The sequence below is a fragment of the Aspergillus nomiae genome (genome assembly GCF_001204775.2).
Source record: "Aspergillus nomiae NRRL 13137 chromosome Unknown contig00050, whole genome shotgun sequence".
Taxonomy (NCBI): Eukaryota; Fungi; Ascomycota; class Eurotiomycetes; order Eurotiales; family Aspergillaceae; genus Aspergillus; species Aspergillus nomiae.
The window spans coordinates 15806-34525 of NW_015378105.1; the positions used below are offsets into that span (position 1 = coordinate 15806).

At 49.7% G+C, this 18720-nt stretch overlaps 9 protein-coding genes across 9 annotated transcripts; 4 read left to right on the forward strand and 5 right to left on the reverse strand.

Annotated features, from left to right (window-relative positions):
* Window positions 1–1069: 1069 nt before the first annotated feature.
* Window positions 1070–2775, forward strand: ANOM_002682 (cytochrome P450; the record flags this gene model as incomplete). The annotated part of the gene is made up of 5 exons (XM_015547939.1): window positions 1070–1132; window positions 1181–1969; window positions 2021–2335; window positions 2388–2554; window positions 2610–2775. 5 exons carry the CDS (start codon window positions 1070–1072, stop codon window positions 2773–2775), a joined length of 1500 nt encoding a protein of 499 aa, XP_015409458.1.
* Window positions 2776–3296: 521 nt separating this feature from the next.
* ANOM_002683 (uncharacterized protein) lies at window positions 3297–4343 on the reverse strand (the record flags this gene model as incomplete). The annotated part of the gene is made up of 3 exons (XM_015547940.1): window positions 3297–3635; window positions 3691–3959; window positions 4028–4343. 3 exons carry the CDS (start codon window positions 4341–4343, stop codon window positions 3297–3299), a joined length of 924 nt encoding a protein of 307 aa, XP_015409464.1.
* Window positions 4344–5653: 1310 nt separating this feature from the next.
* ANOM_002684 (short-chain oxidoreductase) lies at window positions 5654–6593 on the reverse strand (the record flags this gene model as incomplete). Its single annotated transcript, XM_015547941.1, has 2 exons — window positions 5654–6045; window positions 6116–6593. 2 exons carry the CDS (start codon window positions 6591–6593, stop codon window positions 5654–5656), a joined length of 870 nt encoding a protein of 289 aa, XP_015409469.1.
* Window positions 6594–7120: 527 nt separating this feature from the next.
* Window positions 7121–7390, reverse strand: ANOM_002685 (uncharacterized protein; the record flags this gene model as incomplete). The annotated part of the gene is made up of 1 exon (XM_015547942.1): window positions 7121–7390. The coding sequence occupies one exon, from the start codon at window positions 7388–7390 to the stop codon at window positions 7121–7123; it is 270 nt and encodes an 89-aa protein (XP_015409461.1).
* Window positions 7391–7631: 241 nt separating this feature from the next.
* ANOM_002686 ((S)-2-hydroxy-acid oxidase) lies at window positions 7632–8328 on the forward strand (the record flags this gene model as incomplete). The annotated part of the gene is made up of 3 exons (XM_015547943.1): window positions 7632–7701; window positions 7885–8138; window positions 8209–8328. The coding sequence occupies 3 exons, from the start codon at window positions 7632–7634 to the stop codon at window positions 8326–8328; spliced, it is 444 nt and encodes a 147-aa protein (XP_015409460.1).
* A 651-nt stretch (window positions 8329–8979) lies between these two features.
* ANOM_002687 (SDR family oxidoreductase) lies at window positions 8980–9894 on the forward strand (the record flags this gene model as incomplete). The annotated part of the gene is made up of 2 exons (XM_015547944.1): window positions 8980–9421; window positions 9494–9894. 2 exons carry the CDS (start codon window positions 8980–8982, stop codon window positions 9892–9894), a joined length of 843 nt encoding a protein of 280 aa, XP_015409468.1.
* A 2215-nt stretch (window positions 9895–12109) lies between these two features.
* On the forward strand, window positions 12110–12797 carry ANOM_002688 (uncharacterized protein; the record flags this gene model as incomplete). Its single annotated transcript, XM_015547945.1, has 3 exons — window positions 12110–12160; window positions 12222–12593; window positions 12645–12797. The coding sequence occupies 3 exons, from the start codon at window positions 12110–12112 to the stop codon at window positions 12795–12797; spliced, it is 576 nt and encodes a 191-aa protein (XP_015409470.1).
* A 596-nt stretch (window positions 12798–13393) lies between these two features.
* ANOM_002689 (class I SAM-dependent methyltransferase) lies at window positions 13394–14332 on the reverse strand (the record flags this gene model as incomplete). The annotated part of the gene is made up of 1 exon (XM_015547946.1): window positions 13394–14332. One exon carries the CDS (start codon window positions 14330–14332, stop codon window positions 13394–13396), a length of 939 nt encoding a protein of 312 aa, XP_015409481.1.
* Window positions 14333–14951: 619 nt separating this feature from the next.
* ANOM_002690 (FluG family protein) lies at window positions 14952–16301 on the reverse strand (the record flags this gene model as incomplete). Its single annotated transcript, XM_015547947.1, has 1 exon — window positions 14952–16301. The coding sequence occupies one exon, from the start codon at window positions 16299–16301 to the stop codon at window positions 14952–14954; it is 1350 nt and encodes a 449-aa protein (XP_015409488.1).
* Between the last annotated feature and the right edge of the window lie 2419 nt (window positions 16302–18720).

Here is an 18720-nt window from a genome sequence, read left to right on the forward strand (position 1 = left end):
AGGGAGACCTATGTAATTTTTGAGGTGCTCAGAATAGGCGTAGGGAATGCTCGATCTTATTGAAAGAAAGTTCAGTAGAATGTTGCATTTTAGGGACTGAACTTTTGCAGTGATGATAGTAAGACTGCCAGTGCACGCATGAAAACGGAAGCTAAAATTATTAAAGACAGCCCTTAATGTAAGCAGTGTACAGATGAGTTATACCATGTAACCATAATGACATGTTCTGTTGTAGGATGGACCTATTGGAGCGACGATCAATGCCGAAGAGCTGTCTCGAGGGAAAAGAAGGGCAGGGTAGCCTTGATGCATACCGGCCCAACTCTCCCGTTGGCTTTTGATCTCCACATTTTCTCGAGTTGAAGGCTGGCTGACGTGTGACGTGTACACATTTCACTTCCAATGCCCCGGTCAGTGAAGGTTGGTAGAAATGGGACAGAGACGTGTATCTCAACTGTGGTAAATAAACCTGTTCGCCGCATGCGGATAAGACTGGTCTCATCCACAGAATGCAATGGGACTGCGGAACAGTTCTCCGGTCAACAAATAGTCCAATAAGCATACATAAAGAATGCCAAGTAAAATATCTAGACAGAAAGTAGTTAGGGCCTGAGTAGTCTCAGCCGCCTAGACCGCGCAGCAATCAATCAAAGTCAATGATTTCATTGAGCTCCCTTTAGAGCCCTAAAGATTCTATATCACGATCGATAGACAGCAAGGCGCGGATAATCCATAGACTACTGTGAGATATCACTCCTGGAAATTTAATAGTTGCGTGAGATTGATCTATGGTAACTAATTAAGCTATCAACATCTGGTGCAGGTGAGAATCTGCTTGCGGTGTACCCACGGTCCAAGCGCGAAGATCGGTGACGGGGAACGTTTGCTTTCCCACTACGCTATTTAATTCCTGCAGGTTACTAGATCGGAATACTGGGACCCTTTGTCATCATTAATCCAGTCATTCGGATTGTGGGCAGGAGAGTAGGTAGGTACGAGGTAGAGCTGAATCGCGCACTTCCGATCTCTTCTCAGACAAACATCCTCCCAAGTCTAGAGTATTTCTATGATGTTGAGCAGTGTTCATATCCCTTACAATGCCATCTCATGGGCGGTGACTTGTGCGGCAGCGGTAGGTTCGCCCTATACACATGGCGGTGTTTCTTTCTAATCGACCCAGATCGCTCTTTACGTGGTGAGCAATGCTGTCTATAATATCTTTTTCCATCCGCTGGCCAGATATCCTGGTCCGTTATCGCACGCCGCCTCACGGCTCCCGTACTTCATCCGTGTCTTCAAGGGCACTCTTCCATTTGATATGCTCGACTTCCATCAACGCTATGGTGACATTGTTCGGATCGCCCCCGACGAGCTAGCCTTCTCCCACCCGGACGCATGGAAGGATATCTTGGGCCACAACAAGGGAGGTTTGTATCTAGAAAAAGCTAGCTGGTTCTACAGACCTCTGGAATATGACCAACCACATATTTTCAATGAGAGCCGCGAAGAGCACAGTCGTCTGCGGCGGCAATTGGCCCATAGCTTCTCGGACAAGGGGATGAGAGATCAAGAGCCGATGATCCGGGGGTATGTTGATCTTCTGCTGCAGAGGTTGTGCAAAGTTGGATGCGGGGAGAAGGCCGTTGATCTTTCCGCCTGGTACAATTATACAACCTTTGATATCATCGGCGATCTATCATTCGGTGAGTCATTCGGCTGTCTGAAGGGCTCCAGCTACGTCGAGTGGATTGAGAGTATCTTTATGGCGATACGCTTCGCCACTGTTCTCCAGGCCCTGTCATTCACTCCCCTATTCAAACAGGTCTTGCTGGCCTTGGTACCCCAATCGGTGCGCGAGAGGCGTGAGCGCCTCAATGAATTCACACGGCAAAAGATGCTTCGTCGGATGGCAATTGCGGAGGAGCGGCCTGACTTGATCGAGGGGCTTTTAAAGAAGAAAGAAGAGCTGGTACACACTTCCCTTGGATGATCTGGGGTAGCTACTAACGAACTACTCCAGAATTTGACCGTCGACAAACTCACCGCGAATGCTGAGACTTTGGTTATCGCCGGCTCCGAGACGATGGCTACTTTGCTCTCCGGCGTCACATATCTCATTCTCAAAAACCCGGAAGCCTACCAGACTCTGGTAAAGGAAGTGCGATCGGCTTTCAACAGCGAGGAGGAGATCAACCTCTTGTCAGTTGCTAAATTACCGTACATGCTGGCCTGTCTGGACGAGGCATTGCGCATGTATCCACCTGGTGCTGTTGGCCCTCCTCGGGTCACTCCGAAGGGTGGAGCGGAAATCTTAGGAGCTCGCATTCCAGCAAGAGTATTTGCAATCCGGTTGATGGGTCCGTTCATGGCTAATATCGGCAGTATAGACATACGTTTCGATTCATCATTGGGCTCTCTATCGACGGGAGGAGTATTTCTCAGATCCACATACTTTCCACCCGGAACGATTCCTCCGGGACCCTCGGTTCTTGAATGATCGACGCGACGTCCTCCAACCGTTCCATATTGGTCCCCGAAGCTGTCTAGGTCGCAAGTAAGTAGATTATTCGGCTCCAGTGACAGATGATAACTGACCGATCCTCTTTCAGTCTCGCGTATAGCGAGATGCGCCTGATTTTAGCCCTCATGATCTTCAACTTTGACATGAAGCTGTCAGACGATTCGCAGGATTGGATTCGGCAGAAAAACATTTTAATGTGGCAACGGGGGCCGTTGAATGTGCATTTGACCCCTATCCATAGAAACCGTTCTTAATGGGTTGTCTATATATCATCTTTCGTCAGGTCAGGAAAGTATGATTGCTGGGAAAACGGCAGGCGTTTGATGAGCCTTCAATGGAGCTGCTGCTGGTGTCCACGTCAAGACTGCTTCTTCATTCCAACTTGTGTCTAAAGAAACATGGGGCGTCGCCCGAAATAGATGTGATCATCTAAATTAAGTCGAAAATACCTGTTGTAATGGTTATCTCCGGTATAGGCTATGATTGGGAAGAGTCAGTATCGTTGCTCTGTTGAATCCGTCCCACAGCGGACCTCTTCCATCCCTCGTTCGTGTTCTCCAACGATGGGGAGTTCATCTAAAGATATAATAAATGGACACGGCCATACTGAGTGTGGATATGCGGTCCAAACTGTGGCTGAATCAAATATTAGATGGACATTGTCGGGTACAAACAATACTCTGACTATAGATGAAAGTTGATCACACGGTAATCATTGCAAATACACATTTCCAACCAATATTGGGAGGAATCAAGCGCATCCGAGTCCCTTATTTCAAGGCTTGTATATGATACGGATATGGAGGTCGCCCGAAGCCATGCCATCCTCCGTACAATCCCCAAGCCCGCGCAAACGCAGTTTCAGGAGCTCGATCTCTGCCGTCGAGGGCCCTTCCCAATTGAAATGCATAACACCTTTGGCCTTCAACAAAGCCTGAAGATCATCCGGATCAAAGCAGATGTTGCAGGGCGACCGTCTCCTCTGATCCAGGATGGGTAGCCTATGGTTTACCCCATTCGATACCATGTGTCTATTCACGTAAACGCAGTACGTGTGGTCGTATCCGTAGTACTTCGCTCGGTGCATATAGCTATCGAATATATCCTGATCCAGCTGTTTTCTACTGTAAATAAGAAAGCTAGGTGATTCAGAGATGTGTCCAACGTACCGATTGGATTTGCAGCAGAAGATCGCGCTTCCCCCAGTTGACGTGTTCATCTCCACATCCCGCGAAGACATACTCGACCCCTACTTGGATGCGTCCTCTGAAGCCTAGTTCATGCAAGACGATCTGTTCCTGTCCTCCACGGTAAACCCTTTGTTCCACATAGATCCTCGGGTCTGGGTGAGTTTCATCCTTTTTCGGGATGAAGGCAGTCAGACGAACGGAACGCTGGCGTTCATAGACTGCATCGGGCTTCAAAACTTCCGTCTCATCTGACGTTCAGGACCTGTTCAGCTTCTGTCTTTTCACCAGTGAGGTAACCAGCGGAGTAGCACCCTACCCGTAAAAAAAACCTTCCGAAACCGACATCCCCCGATCTCATTCCACTCGCGGCTCTGATCCCGACCCCTTGTAAAGATCGTGAGCGGATTGCTCCGGTGCGTCCCAAGCGCCTTGACCATGTGCTCGATGGGGCCGCTGATGATGGACTCGCCGATAATGCCCCTGGGGGGTATGGCGTGATGGACAGTGCTCTTCCGCATCGCAGACGGTGATGTTTCCTTTTTCACTCGCGTTGCCGATCGCTTGCTATGCAGGATGGGATTGTCATGGTCATCAACATCATGCACCGTTGCTGCACGAGGGTCCAATTTCATGTTTGCTTTCTCTCCGCAGTGTGGTGGTTTGACAAGTCTTGTCTGCGACAGCGATGGAGATCCCTCAGTCGGCATATATATATATAGGTCAACATTACCCCGCAAGGCTGTGGTAGAACATCCAGGTGGTGGGTTGGCTCTGGGAGTGATTGGACTCCTCGGCGCTAAAAGCCACTCGTTTATTTTAGGTCAATTTTGAAGCAGGTCAACATGAGAATCGCGTGGTGAGCTAACAAGGTGGGCCAATCGCACGCATCATCTTGGCCAGGTTCAGCATCCTGAGGCCCAATTAGCACGGCCTATCTAATAGGTATCCGGGGGTTTGGGACCCAATGAGTAGAATGCTAGAAATGCCGAGGCTGAGATTGACGTCCAGGAGATGTCGGGAGCATGGGATGGTTATGGTGTTTGAAGCCCTACGTGATATACCACCGTCCTTGCTATGGGTTTGTCTTTGGAAGACGGAGATTAACGAACCCAACCTCCTTGACGTTGATAGGACTAGACCTTTGATACATGGATGAATGGACGAATATCACCGCGTAGTGGCCTGGCCACCCGATGACAAGACCATTTCCACCGATTCATCCAGGCTGCTACACTGCCTAGAGTCTAGACTGAAAAGCAAAGAAAGATCCAACATCGGACAAGACAAGGAGAACGCGGGATGCCTGAGGAGAGAAAGACAATCCACGTTGGAGGCTGTGACCGCCTGCTACAAGGGGCAGTCTATTGATTCGACCACCACTCGCACAAAACGCGTCACGGATGTCGTGGAGAACCCGAACTCGTGTCTCCTGGGGTTCTGCATGTTTGGTGCGTTGGTATATACGTGTCAAAGATTGTAAAGAGCAGAGCTAATATCTTCTGGGGAAGTTTTGGCGGTCGGGGGTCGTATGTTCACGAGAAGGTGCAATGGGGAACTGGACCCCAATTCACAATATATATAAGGAGAAGCCAGGACCGAACTTCGTGGCTCAGCAACTAGTCGCAACCATTACAATCAGAACTTCAAGTATGACAGAAAATACTTTCCAAGGGAGAAAACACGGATTAACTCTACCACTTTGTCTTCCAATAATCTGCGTTTGCTCGCAGATCTATTTTGTTGGAGATTCTACTTTTTTTATATTCCATTTATCTAGGCTTCTTTGGAGGAATAAAATATCTACCGCCCGGATGGTCTAGTGGTATGATTCGCGCTTAGGGAGAAACCCAAGCATTGACTGCGCGAGGTCCCCGGTTCGATCCCGGGTTCGGGCCGATCTTTTTTTTCCCTTTTGTTTTGCCATTTGTTTGATAAAATAAATCTATTTATCCACCACATCAACAACACTGTTGGTCACAGAGTCAAACACCTGTAGGGCATGGTCGAGATATTTCTGGACTCCCTTGAGGCGAAGAGTCATATCACTCCCCAATGGCAGCAGTTTCTCCGTCTCGTGTCCCTCGCCTTCACCTTCGCCAACTACAATCTGATATAACGCCTGCATGGCCTTGTCTTTGTCGCCATTGGGCTTAATCTTTCCGCTCAGCAGCAGCCCTTGGATCTGCTCAGTAACGGTGCCCTTGTAGTCGTCGGGCAGAGGGGCCTTGCCCAGCACTACAGACTGGGGCATATTGGTGTTGAAAGTCCCCAGAACAACAGTCAGTGTACGAATCTTGAAAGGAGCAACCTCCTTGGCGAGGATCTTGGTAAGAGCTAGAGTGCCATTGTGAGTCACAAGGAAGATCCACAACGAAAATTTCCGCGAGTAGAGGATCTGACATACCGTCCAGACCAGCCTTAGCACTCCCATAGACTCCCATCGTAGGGATCCCATCGAGGGAAGCGCCACTGCTCATGTTGACAATGACACCGGATCGACGTTGCCGCATGTGAGGCAGAACTGCGCGGATAAGGCGCAGGGGCCCAAAGTACATGGTCTCCATCTGGGCACGAATCTCCTCATCGGTACTGGTTTCAATGGGTGCGTAGATAGAACCCCCCGCGTTGTTCACAAGGACGTCAATCTGTTCTCCGCCCTCCTCAAGCTCGGTAATCACATCGCTGCTCTCGGCGCTATCAACATCGAGTTGGACCCATTTACCTCCCTTCCCCTCGACTTCTGCGACCAGATCGGGGGTGCGAGAAGGGTTGCGCGAGGTGGCGATGACCCTGTGGCCACCAGCCTGAGCGGCGCGAGTGAGGGACAGGCCAAAGCCAGATGAGCAGCTGGTGATGAGCCAGGTGAGCTTCTTCGAGCCCATGATGGATGGAAAGATATACTGTAGTTAAAGGCATGAGCGTAATCCCCAAAAGGATGAAGAGGCTAGGTTTATACGGAAAGCCCTAACGGAGATAGCGGACTTTACCAAATGGAAGTTGTAACTCCGTCGACAGGGATGGATTGATTGTTTTCTAATTGGGGTTGGGCGAACTTCAATTTCCACTTCCCAACATTTGCTGTCTAGTCCTATCGTCCAGTGATACGCAAATGGTATGACGGGACTAGACGTGTCCGGATAAAGCTATTCGTGTAGGATCCCTATCATTCTCGTGTTCAAACCCACCGGGAACTGGCTGCACTCAGCTCGTGCCCTCTCGGCTCCGAATGCTCCAAACCCAATGGGCGCCCAATTACCTCCTTCGCTTACAACTAGATGTTTAAGACCATTTCGAAGTTGAACTGCTGCGACATTCTTTGAGTCAATAGGAGGCCGTTGAGGCGAGCAAATCCCTCGCGCGATACAGTCGCTCTAGACTCACAGCTAAGAGAGGACCCGCTCCGGTGGAACTACTTTCCCCAATCTGCCTCCCACTGCTCCATTGCCTCAAACGCCATCTTGGAGTAAAACGGGTCCGCACAGTCGGCCCGAATTAGCCGAGAAGTATCGACGATTGGTCCATCTGGAGCTGGAGGAAGAGTCCGGTCAAAAACAGTGACATGGTCGTATCCTCGCTTTCTTAGTTCCAAGGCGGACGTTAAGCCAAACAACCAGCTGCCGACGATCAAGATTTTGTCCCGTTTTCTCACCGGCTTCTTGGAGAGAGTGATTAGGCCCATGCTAGGGTTATGTGCCTTTTCCTAGATCCTGGTTTCAGTAGGTACGAAGGATACTCCTGACGAAATGGATAAGTTGAAAGCGTGTGGAAGGAAGAAGGGATGGTCTGTGGCCGAGCTTACCTGGGACTGACTATACTTTCCTATAGAAGCTGGCTATAGGGCCTTCTTTCTGTCCGTAGACTTTCCTCTTATTGGCCAGCGATTGAATTAATCTCGCAGTGGATTTGTTCTGCCAGAGCATATGTCACGGCCAAACCTCAACTTCGGTGGGAAGGTCAGTTTCTTCAACGAGGATAGTGGGAAGCCCTATGGTAAGCCCATTCGAAAAAAAAGCCCCGCCATTGTAGCTAAGTGATTAGATGCGAGTCTTGAGTGGGAGAGCTTCATTCTGTGACTGCGTCAAAACACAACTTTACCGATATGGCCTCAGGGGGGTATGTTTGCAAGCTCGATTATGTCACTCTTATATCTCGGATCTGACGATACGGGTGCAGTAAATATGAAGGAAGATGTTGAAATGGCGATAGAATATGGGGTCGATGGAGTCGTGATCTCCAACCACGGAGAACGGCAGGTAGACGGCGTTCCGGCTGCCATTGATGCCCTTAGAGAATGTGAGCCTGTCGCACGAAGAAAGATCCAAATTGGCTTAGAGGGTGGGATCCGACGTGGATCAGACGCCTTTAAGGCTTTGGCTCTCGGGGCACAGCATTGTTTTGTTGGGCGCGTCCCGCTTTGGGGTCTGGCGGTAGGATTCCTAACCCTTGGTCGTTGATATTGGACTATAGTGACCCCGTGTTCTTACTGTGATTTGACAGTATAACGGCCAAAATGGCGTCCAGCTGTCCATGACGATATTACATCGCGAGCTAAAGACCATGATGGCACTAGCCAGGGATGTGAACCGTATATCGATTTTTATGCGCGTTGCTAACTAGCCCCAGTTGCCGGGCAGTTGCAGATATACGACGAAGCCATCTTTCTGTGCTTCAAGCCGACAGGACACTTGCCCGTCTGTGAGAAGGTATAATCCCGGCCTCGTACACAAATAGTTCAGAGGGGACGCTAAACCAAAAAGATACTTCTATGTTAGCCAGCTTCTAATGTTATCTTTAGTTTCAGTCGACCTTCCCTTTATCTCCAACTGTTTTGTCACATCACAATGTCACGAAACCCATGTTAGGTCTTGCATAGAGTGGAACTAGTTTCTTTGTTAGTTGGCCACCTGTAAGCCCTAGCCCAAGCTCTCCTAAGCTTTGGAAGAATTTGATTGAGTAGCTACTCCGGGACTAAGTAGTCGCTAGTTACTCCTCGATTCTAGCCTCCCAGCCTCTTAACTTTAGGAAGAAATGCCACCTATGGCATGCTCGCAACCCCCCGTATAGTACGACCTGCAGAAAATGTTGGCCCTGTGCGTACTTTTGTGCTGAAGAGAACAAAGGGGGAGAGAAAAGGAGAGAGAATCCCATCACCTTGCTTCCCTGGTTGCCATTCCTGCCCAACGTCGTATTCTCTGCGTAAATACACAACCTTTTCTTTACTGTGCTAGCCACGCCTGCCACACCCCCGGAAAATTATTCTCTCATACGATGCCCTCTAGCTCTAGAACCGTCCTTATTACCGGCTGCTCGGCTCACGGGATCGGAGCAGCTCTGGCCCTCGAACTCGCCCAGCAGGGTCACTTTATCTTCGCTACAGCCCGATCCACCGCGAAAGTCCCGAGGACCCTCGCTTCGCTGGCGAACGTACAAGTGCTGCCACTGGATGTGACGGACCCTACCACAATTGCCGTGGTTCTGCGCGCGGTAACGGAGCATGGCCATGGCCTCGATGTTCTGGTCAACAATGCCGGGACGGGGTATACTATGCCTTTACTGGAGGCTGACCTTGATCGCGCGAAGAAAGTCTATGATGCGAATGTGTGGGGGCTGCTACAGCTTATCCAAGCATGCAGTGACCTGCTCATCACTTCCAAGGGACGCATTATTAATATGAGCAGTGTGGGCGCTGTCGTCAATACTCCCTGGATTGGTAAGCTTGCTGTTTCTTTATTTGTTTTCTCTTATTTTTCTCTTGAGCTAAACTTCAACTACCAATGACTAGGCGTCTATTCTTCATCCAAGGCCGCGGTCACACAACTGTCCGAAACTCTTCGCCTGGAGTTAGCTCCCTTGGGGGTCAGCGTGGTCTGCCTAATGATAGGCACCATCACCACCGCGTTTCATGCCAATGAGCCCGAGGTAGTCTTGCTGCCGACCTCACGATATGCAGCGGTGCGACAAACCATCTCCGACTGGGCGACCGGTCGAGCCGGCCCCAAAGGCTGCTCCGCCGATGAGTTCGCCGCCTCCATTGTCGACGATGTGCTGGGCAGCGCCGGCGGGCTGGTGTGGAAGGGGCCTAATAGTGCTGCCGTCAAGTTTGTTTCTCGCTGGTGTCCCGTGTGGTTGTTGGTTCGTTACCCTGCCGTTTCGCTGTTGGTTCTTTGCATTGTCTTACTTTGACGTCTATCTTCGATGTATTCTGTTTGTTGGTGGTGCTAACTGGAACTGCAAGATAGCATGATGAGTAGTGGACAAGGGTTGGATGAGCTGGCAAAGAATGAGGGCAAAAGCTGAGATATCCTGATAGCCATACGCTGATCATGGATAACAGTGTTCATTCTTTAACTATATCATTTTCAGACTAAACTCACTAGATATAATGCAAATCACAGCGGGGTTGTGAATTGATAATTTCGCGAGTTCTCGAATGGCAAATGTCTGTGTCTCTCAGGAAATGCTTGATCAGGCCTCGGAGTTGATCCTGACATCAATCATTCTCTGCTGGGGATGGTCGGTGTTGAAGCTATGCTCTAAGGGAGCAGCAGCTCTGAGAAAGGTAAGTGGAGGCCACTCTGGAGCAAGGCATTCCGTCATTACTAGAGAGAGAGACAGATTTATTGTATATGCGTATGTAAATACAATAGATATAGCCTGGCAATCTATCAAGGGCTCTAAGAGTAAATGGGAATGACCATTCCAAGCTACATTGATAGTCAAAGGGAGCGGGAAAGAAGGTCCTTATCTAAAGGTCCTAGAGGAAAGCTATTGAAGGACTGTCGACGGCTGAAGTCCGTACACTACCCTGCATGCCAAACCTTCCAGCAACGAATCTCTCGTGGAGGTTGGCTCCTTTGAGACAAAGTCCTGGGTTCCGGATCTGCTCTTGGCGCAGAGAAAGGTAGGCCAATTCAAGGAACTGTTCCACATCCACTACCCCTCAATTGGGCACAATGACCATTGTATTTCAAAACGTACTTACGTTTTCGAAGGTGAAATGTGTACCTCCTATAATCAGTGCTGTATGGCATTCAGTGAGATTAGCTTTCAGCCACCGTCCGGTTAGTTGACCCTAATTTAGCCATCATCACCCATGTTGATGCTACTGTTACATGTATTAACCTGACATAGAAAAGAAATAATCTAAGACGTTGAATGTTTACATAAAGCCACATAAATTTATTAGTATAATATCTCAGAAAAGGTTCCTGATATACCCGACCAAGCAGGAACCTATAACACTACCCAACCGAATATTGCGCATTATCACTTTGAATTTTAATATAGCTGAACAGCTGACGATTACATAGCAACTATGTAGGCTCTCAAAGTTTTACTCTCTGTTAGGACACGAGACCAATAATCGGGCCGAGTCCTCTGATGAGTGGATATTTAGGTGAAGGCGACGCCGTCACCCAGCTAGCTTTTCAAAAGCTATATCGAGAAGGAAAGAAGAAACTAGGGACAAATAGCTGGCCATGTTAGCGTGTTGCCCACTTGGTGATTTGGGGGCCGAGAGGACTCCATAAGTGGGTCACATTTAGCAAAGAGCCCTACACCATTGCCATGGTCATGCAATTACGGCCCTAGCAGCCCTTAGTGCAAATGTGCCCTAGTGTCCATGGCTTGATCCACAGAAGCACCAGGGTTCCAGAACAACCAGGGATCCGTTCCTGGACGGCGTTAGAGTCTAGAGAGCGAGATTTCCAAAATGCCCCACTGTCAGCAATGTTGCAGAATCACCCCACAAGTAACCAGAAATTGGGCGAAGAAATATCCAAATCGGTATATTCCGCCGGTGGACACATCTTGGCAGTTGACGGCGTGAGTCCTGTTTGAGCTGGTGGAGTATAATCAGCATTGTTTCTCGACCTTCACGGCTCTGGCGCAAGTTTTGTGAAGAAGGCTGCTGAGAAGGCTCCTGGTTCTCGACGCATGGGAGCTGCACCCGGCCGGGCCGATTAATTGCTGCCAATAGAGGAGGAACTCTCTGAATGTGCTGTAGTCTAGTAACTTGGGGAGGAATGGTTTGCCAGATGAGTCAAGGATCAATATGGGCAAAATTGTCGTGAAAAAATCCAACCCTATCAACTGCAGCCTATGTGGATCTCCCAGCGACCGGTTTTAGATGTCTTATATTGGCCTCCAATTATTTACTCAGGATGCTTGTTTAGTGGTGTTGGGGGCGAGGAAATGGAGCAGCAGTGTCTTGAAGTGAAGTCATCGTGGCTTGTTACCAACTACAGTGGAAACTAACGAAGAACATAGACTTACGTTTATCGTGACTGCAGCAATATAAAAGGGAAGATGGTCACTCCCACATGAGAAATTCATTCGGCAGGACTTGTCACCATTCCTTTAATAACTAGTATTCGAATCTAGATATATCTTCGCAGCCATGAGATTGACACAGTTTGCTTCTATCCTCGCCGCCGGCTTTGTTGCTGCCGTAAGTCCCCCAATCGGTACCAGCATGGGAACCTAGAGCTCTCCATAACACCTCTTCGCAGGTTCAAGCGCTGGACGAGTCTCCAATCCCTGGATATGGTGTTCAGGAGCCCTCATGGGAGGTTGAGACGACACCAGGAGGTCCCAAAATGATCCTCAACGGAACGGTCCAGCAGGTACACGCGCAGCTGTTAGAGATCAACCCCAATTATGATGACGACTTTGCCGCTGTGTTGGAGAAGCGGGAGACACCAGTACTTGACAAACGGGACGATATCAAGTGCAACAACTGGCCAAAGGCGCGCCGTGGTGATATCGAAGCCGGTATCAAGCACTTGCGTGGGGTTTCGGGACAACCTTCGAACGGGCCTGGACCTGGAAACTGTGGACGGGTCAGCTGCTCATGGGGCGCTGCCATCTGGTGGTGCAATGATGTGAGTCTCGTAGCAAGCTGTATCCAAGCGCTGTACTCACATTTTGAACAGAACACATTCACCAAGGTTCTTCCCAGCTTCAACAATATCGCTGATGGAGCCCAGGTAGTTCTCAACAACTGCCAAAGAGGAGGAGTAAAGCTTTCCGGACAGGACTTCCATTCTGACAACTGGAACGTGATTGTTCGGGGAGACAGTTGCTAGAAGTGAAAGTCTCATGGTGTATGTTAGTGTAGATAGGTGGATAATTTAATGGGGTAAGGAAACACAGCAGGCCAATCATATTCACTATACCTGCTTACACGATAGAAACAGGGCTCGAGTCTAGCGTCCGAAATGTTCAAGAGTCATTTCATCTCCTTATGCAGCAAGGGTCTACATGATATATTTGACACAGTCGGCATGAAGGGTTGCCTCAACTCGCTTCTTATTGATAATGCCTGCCATTTCCGGCCGTTTTCGTAATTAAAATTCATTTGCCCCAGTATCTCAGCATACATAGTTGGACCCTGGAGAGGCGCAAGGGTGAATTGTCTTCCTAAGTGTTATGTCATTAACAGGAGTGTAGGTGATGAGGCTCCCAGCTAGCTTGGAAAACGCCTAAGCTGAAAGGGTTCAATTTGAAAGTACAGGACCTGGGGGATGGCAAAGTATTAGGAAATGAACGGACCCTCAAGCTAGTAGAGCCTGCGCAGCCAATTACATCTATTGAACACCCTTCTTCTTGTTGGTGGAGAATCTTCAATCCATATAGCTCCGTTATCCTGAGGTGTCTGCAGGACTATCAAGATGAGCGTCCGCTATTCATCTGGAACGGCGCCAATTTCGCCAAATTGGAAGCGCAAGAACCTTGCGCTGTCCCGTACCCCAGGCATCCAAGAACGTAAATACATCAGCGCACGAAAGTCAAGAGGGAACTGTTGAACCCCTGGAGCTTCTGGGAGACGAATCGATCCAGCCAATTTCAAATCAGGATGGAGGAGCTCGAGCATCTTGGGATCGTCCACAGAGGAACGAAACTCTGTGCCGGTGCTGCGAATGGACTGTATTGGCATTCTTTCATTCAGGCTTTGTAGAGTAGCAGAATTATTGCAGTCAAAAAGTAGTTCCCCCTGGCGGAAGCTTTCACACACTCGTTGTATCAGTCGTCTCACATCGTCTTCAGGCAGATAGGGCAGGAATCCCTCCATCACGACAAGCACCGGCCCATCAGTGGAAATTCCATGTATCCAATCCTCATTCAGGACGTCAACTCCGAGAAGAGAGTAATCGTGGCTAGGGAAGGATGTAGATTGAACCTGTCTGCGAAGCGCAATGACCTCTGGAAGGTCAATGTCAACCCACCGAGTGTTTTTACCCCATTTCACACGGTCCATCCGGCTATCGAGGCCACATGCCAGATGCAGAACAGTAGTGTTAGGATTTTGTTGGAGGAAGTGCGAAGTCCAGCGGTCAAATTGTCTCGTTCGGACAGCGATGGTCACCATTTGGTTAGGAGTCATAGTCATTGCGGTGACATCGAAGTCAAGGCGCCCTAACACATCTTGAGCGTATGGATCACCGAGAATGGGTCGAGGCGTGGAGAAAGCATAGGCTCGGGCAACAAGAGTGACGAGGAGGGTCTTCGCAGCGCCGTTGAGCTCAACCTCTGCCTTCTTGGTCACCATATTTGGTTCGCTCGAGGGGAGCACATAGGCACCACTGGTTCTATCCAGATCATCGTCCTGGTCTACAACCATAGCTCTCTACAAAGCTCAATTTGGACGGAACGGTTTACTGCGAATATGCAGAGATAACGATCCAGTCCCCCACCTCCAGAAGCTTATATACTGTGGTCAATTCAGGAGGGGTTGTTAGGACGGGGGCAGTGCACTGGGGGGATCTACATGATTGACACTGCTTTTGGAAGAGGAATATATGCTCCCGTGAAGAAGCGTGCAACAGAAATCGCACGACATACCCTCCCGACCACTATTAGAATTGTAGTTGCAAATTGGTTGCAAGTATTTAGCCTACTCCTAACTGCCAGTTCTTAAATATGTGTGATCCCCGTATCGTGAACTCTCATAACTCTCCCAAGAGCACCCACAGAGTTGTAACAGTTACAGCTCTCCTTGGCTCAGTGTAGATTACTCACTGTCCTTCATTTTATCCCTTGTGAGATTATCTATTCGACATAGAGTTTACTTTCTTACCACCGAGTGCCCGTCAATGTGAGTGTTTATAGCAGACAACTATCTGGAGCCTAGATAGATGGGTAAGCCTACACGCAATTTCGACAGCGATGAGATGAGCAAGGTGTGGCGTGGGACCGTAAGATCTAGCCACAGTCGGCAGCGTGAGATACTAATTTGTTTTCTAGTACCGGGCAATGAGCCAGCGCCTCCGCTCATCGTCGTCCATCGTACGAAGAAATGCTGCCTCTCCTCTTTTGAGGCAGGTATAGGCCGACACCAAGTCTCCCATCCTAGTTTGGATGCAACGGTCGGCTTCTAATGCCACTAAAGCCTCATCTAGCGTTGTGGGCAACATGACCTTGACACCCAGGCTCTCACGTTCCTGCGAAGATAGTCGAGCAGCAGCTGTATGACAGTGGCCCCCAGTCAGGGGCAAGTGGGTTGCCATCCCGTCCATCCCAGCGCTGAGAATTGCCGACAGAACCAAGTACGGATTCGATAAGCCGTCCACTAACTTCAGTTCAAACCGATTGTGTTTAATTCGGCGTAGTGCGACCTCTTTATTTTCCCATCCCCACGCCGCATACTCACCTCCACTCCAGATCCCCGTAGCAACCCGAGTGTAGCTGATGTCATGGGGAAGCGAAAACGCCAGGACTGCAGGAAGATGCGTCATGATTCCGGCGAAAAAGGACTCTACGCTTGGCAGAATCTGGGCTTCTTCCTGGCCTTCCAAAGGGTTGACAGACAGGTGCACATGGGCACCATTACATGGCTTGTCGGGGATGGGCTGCGTCGAGACGGTCGCCCGTAGACCAAAGCTTCGGGCCACGATCATGATGGTTTCGCGAGCCCGCAGGAGCAGATCGATCGCCTGGAGAGGGCGTGCCGGCGGAAGCACAAACTCCCACTGACCAGGAGCTGCCTCGGCGTGGAACTGTTCCAACTCGATCCCTACGGTCGCCAATGCACGGGCCACAGCCTCGATCAGATCCAAGTATGTCCGGTCTTGCGGAGTCATGCTGCTGAACGAATGCTCGCAATTGATTGCGTCGAAGCCCACAACCTTGTCCCCCTCTTCTCTTGGTCGCAGGAACATGACTTCCACCTCGAACCCTACCAGGAGAGCGGTTCCAGTGTCACGCTCCAGCAGATCGTGCAATGCGCGAAGTCTAGACCGCGCACATTCCGCGATGGGGACGCCATGCTCATCAACACAGTCCACATTAACCACGGCACGAGTCCCATTTGAGCCGAACTGACAGTATGCGGTGCTAAGATCTGGCCGGAGGTGCAGCTTCCCCGTGGGGCTGGCACCCTCGGCGAGCCGGTCGCCCGGAAGGAGATGGAGAACAGCACTGGTCATCGAGAGGAGTTGACCGTTCTTGAGCATGTCGGAGAATTTCTTTTTTGGAATCATGCGGATGAGGGGATTCGACGTCAAGGTAATGAACTGCAGCCAGACAAACTCGACCCGATCATTCTGAGCGAGGAACGTGTCCCAAGCTGCGCTGGACTGCTCCATTGCCATAGAGCTACACTTCACAAAGGGAGCGGGCCCCAATATGCTTGCTGAATGGAGTGTTACAATGAAGAAGGACTAAGAGAAGTGCCAGGAGGAAAAGGCACTGAAGATGCGGCAACGCGATGGAGAACAAGAGAGAAGAGCTAATGCGACCATGAGACTTTCTATTCCTGATCGGAAGCATTGACAAGTGTTAAATACTGGGGAGTGGAGCTCGCAGAGGTACTATTCTCACGCTGAACCCACTTAGTTGACTGTATCTTGAAGCTTCACTGGCCGCTATGCAGCAGGATCCCTGTCGATCAACGAGGGGCCATTTGGACACGTCATCTTCGATTCGGAGTGGTGTGTGGTCCTGCAACGTATGTATGGACTATCTGGGGTTTCTGATGACCCAAATTGCGCATGCTATCTCAGAATCTCTAGTGCAGAAGGCGGACTACGACTTTGAATATCTTGAACTAATTCTCTGGAACAGTCCGCTCCTATTGTCATTGTGAGGGGGCCAAACTAGTTGCGAGAGCATATGGAACCACTGTCCTTGAATACGTCTAATCGATATGTTCATAGTTCGGGGTGGTATTGAGATGCATCTCTGATGTACCAGGCGTTGGTATAACTTCATGACAGATGTTCACATGATTCCACAAGAGACCTTTGGAATCACGGGTTTCCTGTCTCTCGCGCAGAATCTGAACAATTGAACCGGTCGGGCAGCGTCGATCAACATACCAATGGCCAGGAACGAACCTGTTACAGTTGACTGGCCACCTGGTAGTGTTTCCAGACGAAGTGGTCGTCGTGAATTCTCTTCCACTGGACGTCGGGCAAATGCTATGCTGTGGTGTAGGGCCGACATCCATTAGCTGGGTAGCGACATCGTTACCGTCATGCGAGGCAGTTTCTCCAGCACCTGTCTCTTTAATGCTGCGACTGTCTCAGAAGTCTCAACCTTGGACGTCCCGGCCATCTTCCTTTCGCATTCGACTTTTTCGATCTGATTGAGCGGAGCCTTCTCCACAGGAATAGGCGAACTCGACACCGTTGACAGATCCTTTGCCGGACGTGCCTCCCCTGGAGCAGTAGCTATTCTAGGCCGTTCTGTAGTTGTTGCTAGACATGGAAAGGCATCGTCCAGACCCACTTGTCACGGCGACCTCAGTAGCCCATGGTCCTCAGCCTCACCAAAGGGAGGGCTACAAGTTAAACTCGAATAGAGTTAATGGATCCATGTATTGTGTGAATTGCAGATCGGGTTCGCCCGAATATATATGCCGGTGGCTGTTCATTTTCAATACCGAAATACCACGATGGACATCAGATATTGTGTGTGTTATCGGCCTACCTATGCTGTATTGGACGTGGCCGCGCAAGAGCACCGTAGTGGAGCTTTTAATGCGTGTGATAGGTACATTCAACATCGGATCTGCGCGTCGCTCGCGGTCAGCACCCCTGCGTAATTCCAGCTGGGAGCCCTTTCAGCTACCGCATGAGAGCTTTGGGGCCAAACGAACAAGGAAGTCTTTGGAATATTTTGTTTCCAATCAAGATTGGTGCGTACCCTCCGAATTTTCCTTCTGAAGATGGTCTTGCAAATTACGTAGTAGTCTAAGATCCGAACAGAAGACCGGGGGGAATTGCTCGATCAGTTACTAGAGGCACCAGACAGGAAGAAAGGGTTGTAAGCCATAGAATTCCGGAGCTGAACTTTGCATATTCCCTAGACTTCCACGCTCACAAATATAACCCGAGCTCCTCAGTCCATCACGTTATGTAAAAGATAGCTCTAAATCTGTGAAATATGCCTTCCAGGCTTCTACTGGAGTCAACTGGGAAGATAGCTGGGACTTTTCACGCGAACTGTTTAAGGTTTCACTAGTCTACACTGTCGAGCTGCAAAGTTGATGCGAACTCGGCCACCAGCGGAAAAGAGAGCCGAGAGTCAAGGAGCTCTGGCTCTTCAGCTTTCTGGTTTGGGCTACCGCGTTCCATATAAAAAAGCTAGTGATGCATGCTACTCATCTTCAGCTCCCGAAGCGAGTTCAGCTACCCCACAGGCCGGTGGAGACATGGCGATCTGAGTCCCGAGATTCCTGCCCGACGGCGAATCAAGCTCGATTTGTCTGGCCGTGGAGGAAACTCTCTTGCACTGATGGTGATAGTGTTAATGGAGATATCTGATTGAGTGGGGCCTATTGCAGCGAGAAAATCCAAATCACGGCCAACGTACTTTGTATAATTAACGACAAACAATTCTCCACGAGGCCATCCATCAACCAACCAACTTGACTCGAACCTAATCGAGATCTATGGATCGGCCCGTATGAAGCAGAATAGTGGGATATCAGGGCTAAATGCCCCTAGTCAACTTACTTCCGTCACCTATGCCGAGATCTAGTGAGACATAGCCCTCGTGAATTGTATC